The following is a 17,641-nucleotide window of genomic DNA, read 5'->3' as shown; positions in this document are numbered from 1 at the left end:
AAGGCTAAGGATGCGCAGGTATGAAGGAACACAATGTAATTTTCTCCCATTGACATAAGACTGGTCAGACCAGAACTGTTTTGTCTGGTGTGCATGTGTGCTGGGGAGTGCAAATCACATGCAGTTGCTGATGCTTCTCCATGCTGTCTCTCTTCTGTTGCTTCATTTTCCAGTCCTCCTGGCTGAATATTCACTTGTGTTGATTCTATTTGCCAGATCTCTGTTTATTATACTTCACTGTCATCTGCCCCATCACTGTCAGGATTTTCTCCTGATTTGGTGAATGTGCTGATGTGAAATGTAGGCACTGCAAGCCTTGGCCACAGAGATTGTCAGGCTCTCTTTCTCCTCATTACTAGAGTAGAGTTTGTTGAGAATAAATTTTTTCCTGCAATATTTTTTTTGAGAATGAATTGTTTTTGTTTTCATTGAAATTTTTCTTCAACATTTTTATGATTTTTGTTGAGGGAAAAAATGAAAACCTCAAAACTGAAAATATTTCAGTTTTTGGCAATCAAACACCCAAAATGTTCAGTTCTCAGTTGAAATTTTTTTGATGACCTCCACAAACTTTCACTGAAATCAAACATGTCCCATGTAAATTTCTGTTTTGATAAAAAAAAGCCATTTTTCATTTTAAAAAATGTCAAATTAAAATTTTTTAACCAGTTCAGCTCACTTGTTCATGAACTCCTAAAATAATATGATTGACCTTGGTTCAATTCTTTGATATGTCAATAGACACCTATTTATCTGTCTGTGTTCTTATACAGCACTCATCAACATGGGATATGAGCTTCTGTTAGGAAGGCAAACAGTCAAGTGATGGGTTGGATTAATCAGATCCCAGAGAAAATTTGGGAATTCAAAGATGGAGGCTGAAGGATGTATCTGGACAAACACTCTAAAATATAGATGAAAAAGAGGAATTTAATTATATTGACTGATGGAAGGAGGATTTTACAGGCAGATTTCTCTACAGTTGGTCTTCAAGAGAAAACACACATTTCCAGAATGGGCATTTCATTAAAATATACTTTGAAATAATGCTAAAAACAATATATGGGGGGAGGGATAGCTCAGGGGTTTGAGCATTGGCCTATTAAACCCATGGTTGTGAGTTCAATCCCTGAGGGGGCCATTAAGGGAACTGGGGTAAAAATCTGGGGATTGGTCCTGCTTGGAGCAGGGGGTTGGACTAGATGACCTCCTGAGGTCCCTTCCAACCCTAATAGTCTATGATTCTATATTTAAAACCTGACATTTAAAAAGTTGTACACAGGAAACGCCTAATGTACCTTGTTTATATACTTGGCAGGTGTAGGATTTTGTGCACAGTGTCAACCCTTTTCTTTGATTATTATGATGATTGATGATGATGTTACCATCCAGCTTCACATTTGCCCAAGACACACAAGGTTTTCAGGCCTCTTGGATCTGCCACCCTCTAGTTTTTTAATGCAAAAAAACCCAGCTACCAGTGAAAGTATTTGAATAGAGTTTATTACAGACAATGGGATTTATTGTAAAAGATAAAAGGTAATTGAGACTGACAGAAAAGGTGGAAAATAATTAAATTCACATTAAGTTACAGTCAGTTTGAACAACAATATGTCAGTTATAGAAGGAGGTCAGCAGACTCATGGCCCTGGTGAGAAATGTATAGCACATTCAGTACCAACATTCCCGAGTCATTTTCATTACCAAGCTTTTCTTCCATGTCTTGGTGGGAAAAGAATTTTTCTTTAAAAAAAGATAATGCCATCTAGCTCTTATATAACACTTTTCATCTGTGGCTCTCAAAGTGCTTTACAAAGAAGGAAAGTATTACTATGCTAATTTTCCGCAGAGAGAAACTGAAGCACAGAGCATGAAAGAGATTTCCCCAAGGCCACATATTAGGCCATTGGTAGAGCCAGGGCCTAGGATGTGCCTTGCTTCACATCTGCTGGTTGATTTCATTTATGGTGGAGGACACCACCTGCCCATTCACGCTGTCCTGTGTAATTGTTTTGATCTTTCCACTGGTCATTCCAGCGTGTTCTGAAGGGAAGTAAATAAGAGATTTATTAGGCAAGAGGAGTATTGAAAAGAAACCAAGCAGGGGAAAGTTTGCTTTTGTACATAGTTTATGGGCCAGATCCACAGATATGGTAAATTGTCATAGTTCTCTTTAAGCTATTGGAGCTATTCTGATTTATATCAGCTAAAAATTTAATGCTATATGTTCGTTGGCCCTGACCTGACATAGCCATGAAGAGATTTTCTGAGGTGCTATAGTTCATAAATAGGTTTATGGCATGTCATGTGGATGGTGAAATGTTTCTGTTTGAGTTGCTAGTCAAAAAAGCTCTGTATGTTTCACCTTTGGCTTGACATGGGAACATTCTTATGCTGTATATTTAAATTGGTATTGAATCAGGGTACAAACTGATTTCTAGTCTCTGATGCTGGTTTCTGACCCTGCTAGGGCTAAACTGTCAGCTGTAGCTTCCAGTTTTTCACTGTCACTTTGTGGACACAGCTATTTGCTCTTGCAAAACTTAGTATGCACCTTTTATGCAAAACAAACACAACCATTCAGTGCTTGCATAGTGAATTTCGGACACCAATTCACAAAGGCAGATTTTTTCTATACGCAGAATTGAGTGAAAATAGACACATCCAGACAGTTCACCTTTAGGTTATCACATAAATAAAGATATTTGCCCACGTCTCTAGTAAAAGTGTGTTAATGTGTCTAAAAGAAATAAGTGAAAAAGACAAAATTTTGTCTAGAGATATGTGAGACAGCACTGACTTGCAGCTGGCCAAACAGCCCAAACTTACTGGCTCAACCAAAGGGGATGCTGCTTTTTAGCTTGCCTTGTGGAGCTGCTGTTCCTGTTGTGGACCATGAGGGCCTGAGCTAGAGTCTTAGCTGTGGATGGTGTATTTCAGTAGCTGGTGAAGTCTGTACCAAGAAATGGCTACAAGCTGGTGGACACAGCAGCACACACTGAGGATATGTCTACGCTGCAACAAAAAGGTGTGATTGCAGCTCAGGCAGACATACCCATGCTATCTTTAATCTAGCTAGGACAGCTAAAAGTATCAGTGACGCTGCAGCAGGACTGGTTTAATTGCAAGCTCTTACAAGTGCACCCAATCCACTTGGGTATGTATTCATATTCCTAGCCCACATTTAGCTTCACTATTAGTTTTAGCTGGGCTAGTTAGATTAAAGATAGTACAAGTGCCTACCTGAGCTGTAATCACACCTTCTACTGCAGTGTTGACAAACTGAGTGAAATTCACCCCTGCATGAGACATAGGCACCAGTTAAACCATATCAAAATGTGGCTTAAGGGGACATAAGTTGCGCCTAAGCTTTGCAGAGACCCTCCACACAGGAATAAATTTCATCCAATGTGAATGTGATTAGTATTTACTCTAGAGAACAAAATAAGGAGTTTTTACCTTTAGTGCTTGATTCAAAGGTTTTTGTTATTCTGGAAAGATAATAAAATGAAGGTAAAATAAATGAATATTCTCAGTTCAAGTATCCATTCATATATCCATCAGTGGTATTTCTAATGTGACCATCATGCCAATATCTAAAGGGCAAAAACAAAAACTGACCACATGTATTTTTTACCATGAGGGATTTTGCTCTTCATTACTCTTGGGTCCAGCCATTTCTACTTCAGATGCCCTCCTTTGTTTTTTAGTGTTGTTGCTTTTGAGGAAAAGTGTATCTTTCATCATGTCCTATAAATGGTTAGTGCTGGGCCCATTGGGGTTTCTGATAAGGAGTTTAGTATTTGGGAGGAGAGTGCTCTCTGGGAGTTTCAGCAGCAGAGCTGTAAATTACTACTAACTACACCTCTACCCCGATATAATGCGACCCAATATAACATGAATTCGGATATAACACGGTAAAGCAGTGCTCGGGGGGGGGGGGGGGCGCTGCACACTCCGGTGGATCAAAGCAATTTCGATATAACACAGTTTCACCTGTCACACGGTAAGATTTTTTGGCTCCTGAAGACAGCGTTATATTGAGGGAGAGGTGTACTAATAAACTTCCTCCATCTGGTTAGTTAATTCCCAGATCTCATGTGTTAGAAGCAAGTTGTGAATTTTAATTGACAGAACAAAGAACTGTGAGCTAAGAGGTTTCCAAATGCAGAGATTCATAGAGTCAAAGAGTGGCTAGACTAGATAATTCATTAGTGAGGGGCAAAACTTCAGAGATGCAGTATGGAGGCAATTGTGAATTTGGATGATTATTCAAAGCCTATTCAAACATATCTCCATTCTTCTTTTTAGACTGCAAATTGGGCTGGAAATAAAAAAATAATTTTAGGGAAATTTCCATCTTTTCCTGAGTCCAAATGAATCACATACAGTGTAAGAACATAGTAACAATTTTGTTTTAGTTAAATTTTAGTTAAATTTATAAATTTATATTTATATTTAGTTTAGAGAGAGAGAGAGAGAGAGAGATGTAAACAAATTAACTCTAAATTAACACAGCCCCGAAGAATCTAGCCTAGGTATTACACAGTACTCAGCACATTTCATTACAAGACTTCGAGATGCTTCAGCTAGTACAGGGTGAATTCTAGCTTTGTGTAATGCATTTCTCTTGTCTATGTCTCGGTTTGCTTACCTATAAAATAGCATTAATTAAATGTACTTTCCTTCCATGGGTATTGTGAATTTATTTTTTATATATTTCTAAAGTTCTCTGAGAGCCTGGGATGGAAGTTACTATACAAATACAAAATATCATAATAATTCAAGTATCCCAATTACTAGACACAAGAGCAATACATGCAGATATTTGTTAAATAAATGTAGTTAATCAAAATAATATTGATGCAAGTTTCACTGTGCAGTAAGTATCTAGGGGTTTTATTATGGTCCACACACATAAAAATGCCAATGTTTACTACCATCTTCATGGTGCCCACAAATACTGATTAAACCTAAATAAATATGTTACATAAACATAAGGACTCCCCTGTCCTCTACCCAAATTAGGCTAGCTTTGTCTTACCCGTCAGCATTTCCCTCCAGGAGCTGACGATAAGTAGAAATCTCCTTTTCCAGGCGGGTTTTGATCCCAAGGAGGATCTTATACTGATTGTTCTGGCACTTCATGTCTTGGCGGAGTTGACTCAGCTCTTCCTCGCAGTTAGAGATGAATTGTTGTATATTCTGGAGCTGAAATGTGTAGTGAGCCTGGGTCTCGGCCAAGGTACCTTCCAGGGCATATTTCTGAAAGAGCAGAAAATACCAAGACTAGTATCATTATTTATGAGGTGGCTACAGTGTATACTGTACAAAAATACCAGAAGGTGCAGTCCCTAACCAGAAGAGCTTCCAAATGTGAGGCTCTAGTCTTTCAAACATTTAAGTTATATGCATGATTACTCATGTAAGTAATCCCATTGAAATCAGTAGGATTACTCACATGAATAAAGTGTTGTATGTGCATAATTGCAGGAATGGAGCGTAAATCATCCCATCCCTGTTCTCTATGCTCAAAGGGTAACCGAGTCAGTCTTTAAGGAAATCTTGGAATGGCCTTTTGATCCCACCTGACTTGGACTCTGACAATCTCCATAATTATGCACAATCCTCACAAAAAGGTTCAAAAATGCATTTTTGCATTGTTGACTAATATATGCTGGCTAGCATATCTATCTTTCTGTCTATCTATGCATTAAACAACAATAACATTAAGCACAAATATTGTTACAGTGATATACCCTAAACTGGCCTATACAATAATCCTGTTACCATAATCTAAGTATACCATAACTCTTGGCATTTGATTAGGTAGGCAGTTGGCACAAACAGAAATGAAACTTGCAAAATCAAAGTCCATTTGTTTTATTTCTTAGTACATGCTAGGGAAGTACCTTCATGGACCAGCACCTGGAATGCTAGTATAAAAAAAAAAAAAGATAAAGAAGGGACAGAAGAAGAAGTTAGAGAACTGAGACAAACGGATGAATTGGATTTTAGTGATGTGTAAAGAGATGTGTAACCTGTAAAATCATCATATAAATGATACTAGCTGAAAAGTATAACGTGGAGAGCACACCATCTATGTAACATGAATGTAACATCGCTACATAGGATAGCTCTTTGGAGCCTGGTATCATAGAATCTTTTTCCTGTACATATTAATAAACCCAACTGACACTGGTTATTTGGTCTCTAAAGTATATTTCATAATAAATCAAAGTGTGGTCAAACAATTGATTATTCTATTTATCAACAGCAGTAATGTAATAATAATACTTAGCTCTTTTCTGGCCTGATTCACCACTGTGGTGCTTCACTTTTACAACAATATAGCTCCTGTTTTAAACAGAATTACAGTGGCATAAAGCTGCATTCATACTGTGATAAGTCGTGCCCTTCTCAGACATTAGCTATCATAATCAATCTGAAATTGGTGTCCACAAGGACTAAGTAAACATAAATAAATCTCAAGTTAAATTTTAGAAATATTTCCTCTTTCTGGATATAACTTTTTAATATGATCTTCAGAGGTCACATTTCTTTTTTCTTAATAACCTTTGCAAAAGTTATTAACATAACATTGACATATCCAGAAATTTTTTTTAGAAAGGTGAAATGTTAAGGTTATATTTGCAGCTCAATTATGATGATTCCTATGTGACTCTCTTTGTTTTTACAGTGGTCTAAAATGAAAAGGGAACAATAGGTTGACACCAAATGTACATTTTATTATGTAATTAACTTTTTCTAAATTGAAAGATTATATCTGGGGTGTTAGCAAATCACAAAGGATAATTTTTATTAGTTTTAAAAAGGGAGGCAAATATACATGTTATACAATGGCATATCAGAATTTTTCTAACCTTAGATTATTGACTTTGGAAGTTACAGATTTCCACTCTCTGGAGTTGCAAAATACACTTTTATATTTTGGAAATGAGACATTTCTTCGATCATTTTGTCAGTTTTCCTCTTATTATACAGTATTACTCCAAGCTCTCCATGTCATGGACACAGGAGCTTTAATCTCTGGGAAATCTGAGGATAGAGTGACCAGACGTCCCGATAAAATTGAGACTGTCCCGATATTGAGCAGTTTGTCCCGCATCCTGACCACAGTACGGTCAGGACGCCTTTTGTCCCGATATTTTGTTTCGTGCGCTGCGGCGAGTTTTTGTTTGGTTGTTTGTTTTTGATTAGGCAGCGGTAACAGGCAGGGGGAGCTCCTTTTCAATTGTTACACTCACCCGGCACATCCACGTCTTCGGCGGCATTTCAGCGGCGGATCCTTCACTCACTAATGGTCTTCGGCGGCAAGATTTATTACCCACCGCCAAAATGCCGCCAAAGACCTGGATGTGGTGAGTGTGACAATTGAAAAGGCGTTCCCCCTGTGGCGATCCCGATATTTTGGAGTTGTCATCTGGTCACCCTATCGGAGGAATTCTTAAGATTTTCAGCCAATATTCTTCCTAGTGTGTGTGACTGTTGGTAGTAGGATTTCACATATCATCTCATGATCTTCCAAACCTGATATTTGGACCACTAGGAAAACTCCTCAGCCTTCCCCCTCCCCCTACTGGAGCACCTTGCTGGCTGGTTTCCAGGTCATGTCACTCATTTCTTCCTGTTCCTCCATGTGCAGTCACAAGAAGGGAAGTATCTAATGAATTTTCTACATGGTGGCGGTATAACAGCCTTCTTTGCAAGTGTCCATCAGTTTAAATATAGACAAAAGGGGTCAAATTCTGCTTTCATTTATATATAACTTCACAGAAGTCAATGTAGTTGCATGGGTGTGAATGAGGGCAGAATTTGGATGAAAGTATGCATTCCTAGAGAACTTACTGGATAAAAAGTGACCTGCCATTGATTTCCCCAGAAGATACCTTGCTAAATTGTGCCTGCAACTCAATCTCCAAGGCCTGAAGGGTCCGCTTCAGGTTCTTGATTTCACTTTCATTGCTCTGTATTTCTTCTGGGCTGATATTTGCCGCTGGGGACACAGTTGCAGTCTGTGGAGCAAAAGTAGTTGAAAAGTTGACTGATAGTGGTCAATCTTTTTTGCAAATAGGGCTCTGTGAAATCAGCAGAAGGAAGTTTTATGTATTTCTTTGTTACCTGCTCTTTGTACCAGACCAATAGGCCTTGGTGGTTCTTTTCAATAATGGCTTCATAATCCTTTCTTATCCCTGCTAAAATCTTGGCCAAATCTTCTTTCGGCACTGCATTCACTTGCACATTGACCTTGAAATCCTTTGATGAATGATGCGCCCCCATATCCTATTCATATTAGCAGAGAAGAGAAAATAAGTAGGTACACCTTGTCCCCTTCGTTCCTATTTTCAGTAAGTAGCACTAAAAGATTAGCTCAATTATAGTGAATTAATTGTTATACACACAGTTAACGACTGCTTATCTCACACTAGTTTGATCTGGATAATCTTAAAACACACTGTGATTTAATTTAAAAAGAACAATCTATTTAAATTATTTTTTTTTAAAGATTATTACTTTACACTTCCTGCAGAAAGACTCTCACCTGCCTATGCTTTGTGGCCTCTTAACTTCTTAGTAAAAGCTTGTATTTTCATGCCACTTCTCTGTTCAGCCAGGAAAGTGCACTGCCTGCACTGACTCTCCATTTATAATAAGGGAACACACATCTATCTGGGTTTTAGCATTTACTCATCTGACTGTTTATTTCAGATTCCAGACCCAATGTTTTGGAACACTATTTTATCATATGACACTGTGAGTAAATTATTGTGCAGAATCAGCTGCAACGAAGACAATCATGGAAGCTCCCAAACCATTAGGGAATTCTGACTGGCTGGAAAGGAAGTTGATTTTATTCCTATTGCAAAATTCCATAATGGAAGAGTTCACTTCCTAAAAAATGTACGTGATTTTTGTTTGTCTACAGCACAATATATATTTAATCTGCAAAATGTACTACAAGCCATCAGGGCAGGTGTGGAGCCCTCTATGTAATAAGAATTCTGTGGGGTTTCTTTACAATGTAGATGGCAGATCCAATCAGTTTTACCTCACCAGTCTCACACTCATACCAGTCAAAAGATTAAACTCTTATAAGGGCTGCCTCATTCCAACCTGCAAACCCCTCCCCCAGTTTCTTGCTTTGTAGGCATACTTAACAAAGAGCCTAGAGCTGGAAGTGTGCCTCCTTAGACAAGCTGTATATTCTGATATCTTTATACCGAAACTTTTGAGCTGTGGCTATCCCCACTCGGTTGCTGGGCTTCTGTTCACCAGAGACTGGTGCAGACAATCTGCAAGTCCTATTGACTGCTCTTTTTAAAATTAATATTCTGTTGGTGAAAGATGTTCTACTGACGATCCTGGAGACTGAAGTCCTCTATACCTGCAAAACAGGTACAGCATGGACAAGAGCAGGCCAAATTTGCCCCAGGTCACCCAGTAACATGACTCCATGACATGACTTTAAACTGGAGAGACCACCTCTTGGGTGAGAAAATAGTTTGTTCTCCACTTGAGATGGATGATTTTCCAGATAAATTCAATTGTTTTTATGGGTCTGCAAATTAGTCTGGCCACAATAAGAGCCAGTATATATCTTTATCTAAAATGTGACTCAAACCAGAGCTCAAAACTTTTTTGGGAGGTTCAGTAAAGTTTGATTAAATATTGTGGGTAGGTAATGTCATGGTGTATTTGATGTGGCCAGAACCAGCAGCCTGCTTCTGCTCCTGATGACTTCAGTGCATGTAGGACTGGGTCAGAGAACTCAACAAAAAACGCAAAAAAACTTGTTTTCATACTATTTCTAGATGCAAGACACTTGAAAGAAGTATTGCCACATTTGGATGTTTATCTGAATGGAACTTGAAACCATCCAGATTCATTCAACTCTGATTGTAATTTCACCTTTCAGAGCATACATAGTATTTATGAAACTATAGTCAAGTTTATAGGAGAAGACTAAAAATTCTGTGTAATTACTAGAGGAGCAGTCAAATGAAAACATATAATTACTGTGTAAACAACATAATTATAGCACAAGTCAAACAGGTTTGGTAAAATTCTCTTCAATGTAGCGTAATCTCATGTTTTAAATACCATTTCCAAAAACACCCCCAGAAAAAGCAACACTCAAAGATATGATACTACAGCATTTGAAATGCAGATTGACTGGACATAGTAACGTCATTCTTGATTGTCCTGCTTCCAAAAATTGCTATAATATAGCTTATTAATATGTCTGGGTACACAAGTAAGTCAGCCAATGGAAGTGTGATTTTTTACCATCTTCCCTCTGGATTTCTGTTCCACTTTTTAAAAGATGATGATCACCGAGCAGGATACTTGGTACCTAGGTACTACAATGGATAACAACTAAGAACAACAATATAGCAGTCAGCATGAAAATGTCATGTTGTCAAGCAGTGGCACAGTGCTGTGTGGCAGTAGCAACATATACAACACAACAACAAAGCGAGTATTCAGAGTAGTAAGGTTTAATTGTCAAGGCTTACGAACAGTAAGTACTGTCTATTTAGCTATGTTTAGAGCTTTGGAAAAGTAATTAGTTTTTACTTTGGAGGAATTTGTGCAAACATTTTCTTCAGTTTTGATCTGTATGTATTCATTCTTGCCCAAGTCTCTTTCAAACTTTCATTCTGAACTTTGGGTTCAGATGAAACCAAAATCTCAAAGCAAACCTCATTTGCAGAACTGACATATCCAGAGTATGAGGGTAAATCTGGGGGTGAACACACCAGTAACAATCATTTCATACCTTAGGAAACTCAATACAACATTTCTACTATCTGTTTTGCTGACCATAAGCATGAATGGTGCTGTATCAACTAATGATAATAATTATCTCAGTGGTTTTCATCTGCAGTCACTGCACAAATATTATCTAATTATTTCTCACACTATTCCTGTAGGATAGGCAAGTTTTATTATCTTTGTGTTACAGGTGGAGTAAATGAAAAGCAAATAGGCAAAATGAACTTTCCAAGGACATACCGTGAGTCATTGTCATATCTGGGATTAGAATTAAAGAGATCCAATCCTAATCCACTAGATCATGTGTAATGCAAACTGTGGGTTGGACCCAACTCTCGTTGAAGTCAATGGAAAGAGTCCCATTGACTTCAGTGGGAGCACAAGTGGGCCATGAATTATCTGCCTCATTTATAGGATGTAGATATTACACAAACTGGTCCATTCATTAGCAAAACTGTATTAGTTAGGATTTTAGGGTCTAGATTTCTCCTACCTTCTCATGGTCTTTCTTCCTGAGGATCTGCTCTTCCTGGATGCCTTCAATCTCCATTTCCAGATCTGTCGTGGCAATGGTCAGGTTGTCAAGTTCCTTACGCAGGTTCTCAACACTGATTTGCATTCCCTGCCTGAGAGACTGCTCCGCCTCATATCTTTACCAGGAAAAAGGAGGCAAAACATGCATGCTGAGAACAGATGAATTCATGAGTTCTCTATGAATAGCATCAAAGAAAAGCAAATGCTCAGGCAAATCACAAGAAAGTAGGCTCTTTTAAAAACATATTCTTTGCTATTTCTTAGAAATCCTTTAAAATGAAATGTCCCCGAACCACTCCCCTATATGATAACAAGAAATGAACAAGATAGCATTTTCTTAATTTTCTTGTTTGTGACTAGCACAGCTCTAGAAATAGGGGGTTTCAAAACTCAAAAAAAAAATTGCTATTAGGGATTTTAAAACAGCATCTATAATGTAATGTCTCCTGCAGTTTGCCACAAAGTGATTGCCATACAAGCCAAGTGAAATCACTGTGTGTAAAAATTGCTTACAAACTAGCTAGTAATATCCTTTAAAACTCTTCAAGTTAGCCACATTTAGGAAGTTGACACCTCCTGGGTAAAAAGAGCCCAGACAAAAACAACATTTGAAACTGCAGTTCTGGAACAGCCTTTGATTCTCTGATTGCTCCCCAATCTCAAATATAAGAGAAACCAAAATCTCTTCCTCGCTATAATTTTTGTGGGGTCAACTAATGTTTCACCAGACTCTCTTCAGAATGCAATAATCACACAGAAATCCTATACAGAACAACATTCCCTTCCATTTAAGAAGCTTCACAGTTCCAATTTTTAGTAGTTCTGCTCAATGAAATATCTTGGTAACCAGTAATGAGTGATTCAGTTACTGTGGCAACCCCACCATGGAGACCAGCAAAAGGTAGTGAGGGAGAGGGGCATGTAGGAGTCAGGAAGAATGAACTGAAGACCACAGGAGAGAGAATAATTTGGTTGAACTGGGGGAGAGGATGAGGTGCAGACCAGACTTAATTTATATTCAGCCTTACCATCTCTACATACTTTTTATGATAAGAATTAAACACTTGCAGTAAAACTTGCTCTTCAGGCCCTGATGTATGATTCATAAACAGAGTGACTCGTGATTGTTCAGCAGTCCTTTGTAATCTTAACATTAAGCTCTCATTCTTCTCTCTATTCCTTTTGCTATACATTCATTTTATTGATCAGATGTCACCAAAGAACTTCACCAGAAACAAGTTTTATTATATTATCATGGACAAAGCCTGGATTTATTTCCTTTCACCCTTCTTACAAATATGAAGAAGCCAAGAAAGAACTTACTTGAGACTCAAATCTTCAGATGCTATTTTAGCATTATCAATATGCAGAAGAATACTGGCATTGGTGATCTTGCCATCCTCAATCTGTAAACCACAGACAGAGCGTTAAGTTCCCACAGATATGCCATATAGTGGATGTCTTTCGCTATTCTGCCATTCCTATTGTTTGAAGTGTGAATGGATTTAGAGTAAAATTTTCAAATGCACCTTAGTGACTTGGGCCCAGATCTCAAAGGTATTTAGATGTGTGTAACTCCTTAGGAGCCTAAGCCTCACTCTCAAAAGTGACAGGTGTTTAGGAACCTAAGACTCACTAAATGTCATCTCTTGCCCATGTTAAGACTACCAGCAATGTGAAATTAGTTAGTGACAATTCCACTGGTGGCTTTTGTGATGTAGAAGCCTGCTGTAAAGGAAGGAAGTAAGAGCACTAGCTCATTTTACAGAAGATACTGGGCAAGCCATCAAAAGGTAATGGCTTTCAGTCTCCACCAACCTGGGGTAGGTTTGAACTCTGATATGAATATGAAAGGCTCAGTATTCTGTTCCAAATCCTTAAAAACAATCCAGTTCCCTTCAAACCATTCATTTAATATGTAATTAACATGAACTAAGAACTGTGACATATCAAATCTTTTACTAATTAACAGGAAGGAGGAGAAAAGAGGTAATCACAGGGAAATTTCTCACTTCAGCCTTCGCTAAACACTTAGATGGCAATAAAAAGTGAAAATATTCCTAAAACAGAAATATCTTTATCCAGTGGTTTTTCAAATAAAACTTTCTGTACCTAGTCAGCAAGAAACCAGGAAAAATAAAACATGACAAAAATATTTTGAAGTGCTCCAAGTTGACTTTTTAATGAAAAAATCAAGGTGTCCTTGGAATGCATTAATCAATCAATAGCACAAAATATACAGTACTGTACATTCCTGGCCAATTACAGCACATTTCAGGTTTTGCCCTAAGGCATAATGAAGGCCAGCTGAGAAGTACAATAATATCCTAAATGTTTGACAGCCTGGGGTTAGTTATTGCTGGCAGGGAAAAGAAATAAAGATAATAATTGACCCCATTTCCTGAGCTTTATAAATTATACTGTGGAAGAGCATAATTGAGAGCCAATCCGAAAGCTCCATTAGTGTCTTGAGTTCTGTAGCCATTTTATAATATAGCAAATCAACAATCAAATAATGACATTGTAAGGGCCTTAGTGTAAAAGAGACTCTGTCCATGGCATCTAAAAAGCAAAGAAGTGAAGGACTTAATCTGAAATATACTAAGTAGGATTTACTGTCATTGCACTGTGGATTGCTGAAGAATGCCAGTTAGAATGCTAGCTGCTGCTGATTTTGGAATGCGGATATCTATCTGCTTAGAACTAGACCGAGCCTTTCCGTTTGTTTTACTTTGACCATGAAACAGCTATAATTTAACAACTTTCCATTCCTAATGCCAACACTAAACCGTATTGTTTGAGGCTGTAAAGGTAGATTTAACAAAGTACTAGATAATATGCTGAAAGGCCTGTATCATTTGTACCATATGCATGGAGATGGGATCTGTTAGCTTAGGAAACTGCAAATTCCAGGTTTTATTGTAAGGAGGAATCTTGATTTTGAAGAGCAGGCATCCACAGCTAAAATAGCAGTGAAGTCCTCAACAGTGAGGCATGGTCAGGCAGTAAATATTTGCAAGCAGTAGTGTAATACCATAACAATTTTACTGCTCTATGGATGTATGATGGATATTGATACAAGCTCTTTTTGGACATATTCCACATTCAAACAGAAAATATGGGCACTTTGACTAATACATGATTAATTCATTATGATTAATAAATATTTATTTCATTGTCACTCACAATGATGGCAGTTACGAGGTTAGCTGGAGTTCCTTCCAAAATAAATAAAAATTCTGGATTAAAGCTGTCTGAGGTGCCCACTGTAAATAGCCATCTGCTATCCCACCTCCTCTATGAATGGTATATAAAATAATACATATTTGGTCTAAGAGGCTTGATGCTAGTAACTACTGAATAACTCACCTTAACTGTGAATGGTAGATACAAGAGTTACATTGGTGGTACAGTGCATCCCTCACTTAGAGCTTTATCCTGATCAATCCTATGATTTGGGTCTTTTAATCTTTCTGAATCTCTCTTTCTTTTTTAAGAAAGGTTCTGGCATGGGTGAATTCTGTAGGTCTGGATTTTCCCCCTGAATCAGAACTTCCCTGGGCTCTCATACAAGATGTGAGAAAATCTGTTTAGCTGGAGACTAAGTATTTATCTCTGGTTTAGAGGTTTTTTTTTTTCTTTTAAAATGAATTCACTGCTGAACTGACAGGCCTGGAAACTGATGACCTGTTTTTATCCTCAGAACAGGCCAAGGCAGTAGTAGAACTAGCTTTCCTTATGCATTGCCTGGGGCCAGTGTCCCTCATCTTCTGCCTGAAGGGAACACCTTTAGCAGTAAGAAGGAATGTTTATTCAATCCCAGGCCTCCCTATCGTAAATCAGCAAAGGTGCCAGTTAATGCCAATGTCCAGGTATCTCTGGAAGAAAGTTCTGAAGGTCATAGGAAATCCTAAACATCCCCATTCCAACAAAAAGTGCCATTTAAAAACTAGATAGCATTGTTGAGTAGCTTTGCTTCTTGCCTTATATGGTCATGTAAAGTTAATTGTTCTGATTAGTCACAGGATGATTACTGAGTTAATTAGGTTTTATTATGTATGCAGATTAATATTATTCTTACATTTTTAGATACATGAGTTTGAAAGACATATTGTTGAACACTAATATGATATAGTGGTAGGATCCATAAATTCACTTTTTAGTTACAGTGAAAACATGCCAAAGAGTATTTGTCAGTGCTGTTTTCATAATTAGAATGGACATTTCATTTTTCTTTTCTATTAGAATATGATCATTATATGTCCCTCCTCCACCACCGCAGAAATCAATGAACGAAATACAAAGGTATCTCTAAGAATAGCCTGTGTGAATGTGTATTTCTGTTCATTCCATTACAAACGTGTTGTGAGCTCTTCTATGTTTCCGTTATTTCCTAAGGCATTGCAAAACCTATCCCCTTCAAAAGTGCTATATTGGGAATGTTGGAGTGATTTCAGGAATGATTTCAGTACTTGTCTATAGATATCTTTGGTATAGCCAAAGCCTGCAGCAAGGAGCTTCTAGACAGGAGGAAGAACACTTGTAGGTAATGGTTTCTATGTGGCATCTGCTGTCTGACTCATATTTCTAGACTGCACACAAGACTTTTATGGTTTTTTGGTATAAAACCTACAAGATTTGAATTATTTGGAAGATTTGTAGTATCTTTGTCAGTGCTCCTAAGGAACATTCATGAATGACTTTTGCAGATTTTCTGAACTTTTAACCCCCCATTCTAGTTTCCACAATAGGCCAGTGCTTCCCCTCGCTCCCATAGTCCTAGACAGTCCAATCTGCCGTTCTCCTCCTTTGAAATAAGGCAGTCTCTTCACTTTTCCTGCTTTACAATTTTTCTTTGTGTGATTTACCACATTGGGCATTCAATGGGAATGTTACGCAAGAAATTGCAGAGTAGTCCACAAAGTCAGGTAAAAAAAAAAGAACATTTGACAGTATTTTAATTTCTATATATCACAAACATCTATAGACTCTGACACCTCTCTTTCCTTCCACCCTTTCCTATCCCCCTCCCACCTCCTTGAGTGCACGATGGACTTTTATGCACAGCTCTGGTAACCACTTTCATTAATGTTTCTAATATTTTCTTTATGCTTCTGTAAAGTAGGGCTGTCAGCCTGAAGGAGTTTCCAGGTTCTACGGGGGGGATGCAGAATGGTGTAGCCAAATGCAGCTCTGACTTACCTGTCTTTGCATGTCAGTGATGTTTTGCTCATATTGGTTGAAGTCACGCTTCTTTTCATGAGACCTCTTCTTGTGCCACTCCGAGATACAGCTTTCCAGCTGAGCATTAGCTGCTTCCAGAGAACGTACCTTCTCCAGATAAGCAGCCAAACGGTCATTCAGGTTTTGCATGGTCTGTTTCTCATTCCCATTCAGAAAGATGCTATCCCCATGGCTCTTGCCAAAGGCTCCCCAAGATACCCCTGCTCCAGAGGAATGCCAGAGGGGCCTGGTGGAGGAAATGGAGACAGATGTGCCAATGGCCCCTCCACGTGCACTTGTAGGTCTGTAGGAGCTTCCTAGCAGAGCCAAATCACACCCTGCACTACCCCTGTGGGATCCAGAAGAGAACTGGAAATGGCCTTGGCTGGAGTTCATGGTCACATCTATTAGGGATCTAACCCAACGTTTGACTTACTAGCACCGACTGAGCAGTCTCTCAACCTTCCCTAAGCTTTTTTATGCCTTTCCCTGTGGGAGTTTCCTTACGTGAATGACTGTAGCAACAGGATTGTGTCATCATTAAATATGTGTTTCCTCTTGGTCAATTCTGAACCATTTATGAGTCTGCACACACTGTTGTTATTTGGAACAACAACAGCATACCATGTTCAATTATTTTTCTTCTTTTTTCCCCTTCTTCTTATTATAACAGTAAGGTGTGGCTAGCCGCAGTAGGTGTGGAACAGGATCAGCTCTGCCTCAGTCTAATCTCACAGTAAATATGTTGTGTTTTCCTGTCTATGGTGGGAAGAGTTTCTTGAATTACACAGATTACTAAAGGTCAGAACAGGGTTGGGTTTCCCATGTGTCTTTTTAATAAACAGACTTTTTAAAATATATATAAATGTCAGTATTTTTATAACAAGGTTTAGAATTTTAACTGCATGTTAAACAGCACCTCCTACAAAGCTGTTATGAATGTTTCTAAGAACAAAAAAGGGATAGATCCTCAAGTAGTATAAATGAATGACGCTAGGCCAGTTAACATCAGCTGGAGAGCTGGCCCTGTGTTACTAATTGCTTTGCTGCTACATTCCACTTGTTCTTTCATTCTGTGCGGGACCAA

At 38.2% G+C, this 17,641-nt stretch overlaps 1 protein-coding gene across 1 annotated transcript; it reads right to left on the bottom strand.

The window, feature by feature from the left end:
• Positions 1-1,481: 1,481 nt before the first annotated feature.
• KRT23 (keratin 23) lies at positions 1,482-16,950 on the bottom strand. Its single transcript, XM_030540896.1, has 8 exons — positions 16,534-16,950; positions 12,655-12,737; positions 11,291-11,447; positions 8,143-8,304; positions 7,911-8,036; positions 5,045-5,265; positions 3,460-3,491; positions 1,482-2,043 (listed from the first exon to the last, which is right to left on the bottom strand). Exons 1-8 carry the CDS (start codon positions 16,948-16,950, stop codon positions 1,940-1,942), a joined length of 1,302 nt encoding a protein of 433 aa, XP_030396756.1. The 3' UTR covers positions 1,482-1,939.
• Between the last annotated feature and the right edge of the window lie 691 nt (positions 16,951-17,641).

This window comes from Gopherus evgoodei, chromosome 23, assembly GCF_007399415.2.
Source record: "Gopherus evgoodei ecotype Sinaloan lineage chromosome 23, rGopEvg1_v1.p, whole genome shotgun sequence".
NCBI classification, from domain to species: Eukaryota; Metazoa; Chordata; order Testudines; family Testudinidae; genus Gopherus; species Gopherus evgoodei.
This window is presented reverse-complemented; position numbering and strand designations above follow the sequence as displayed.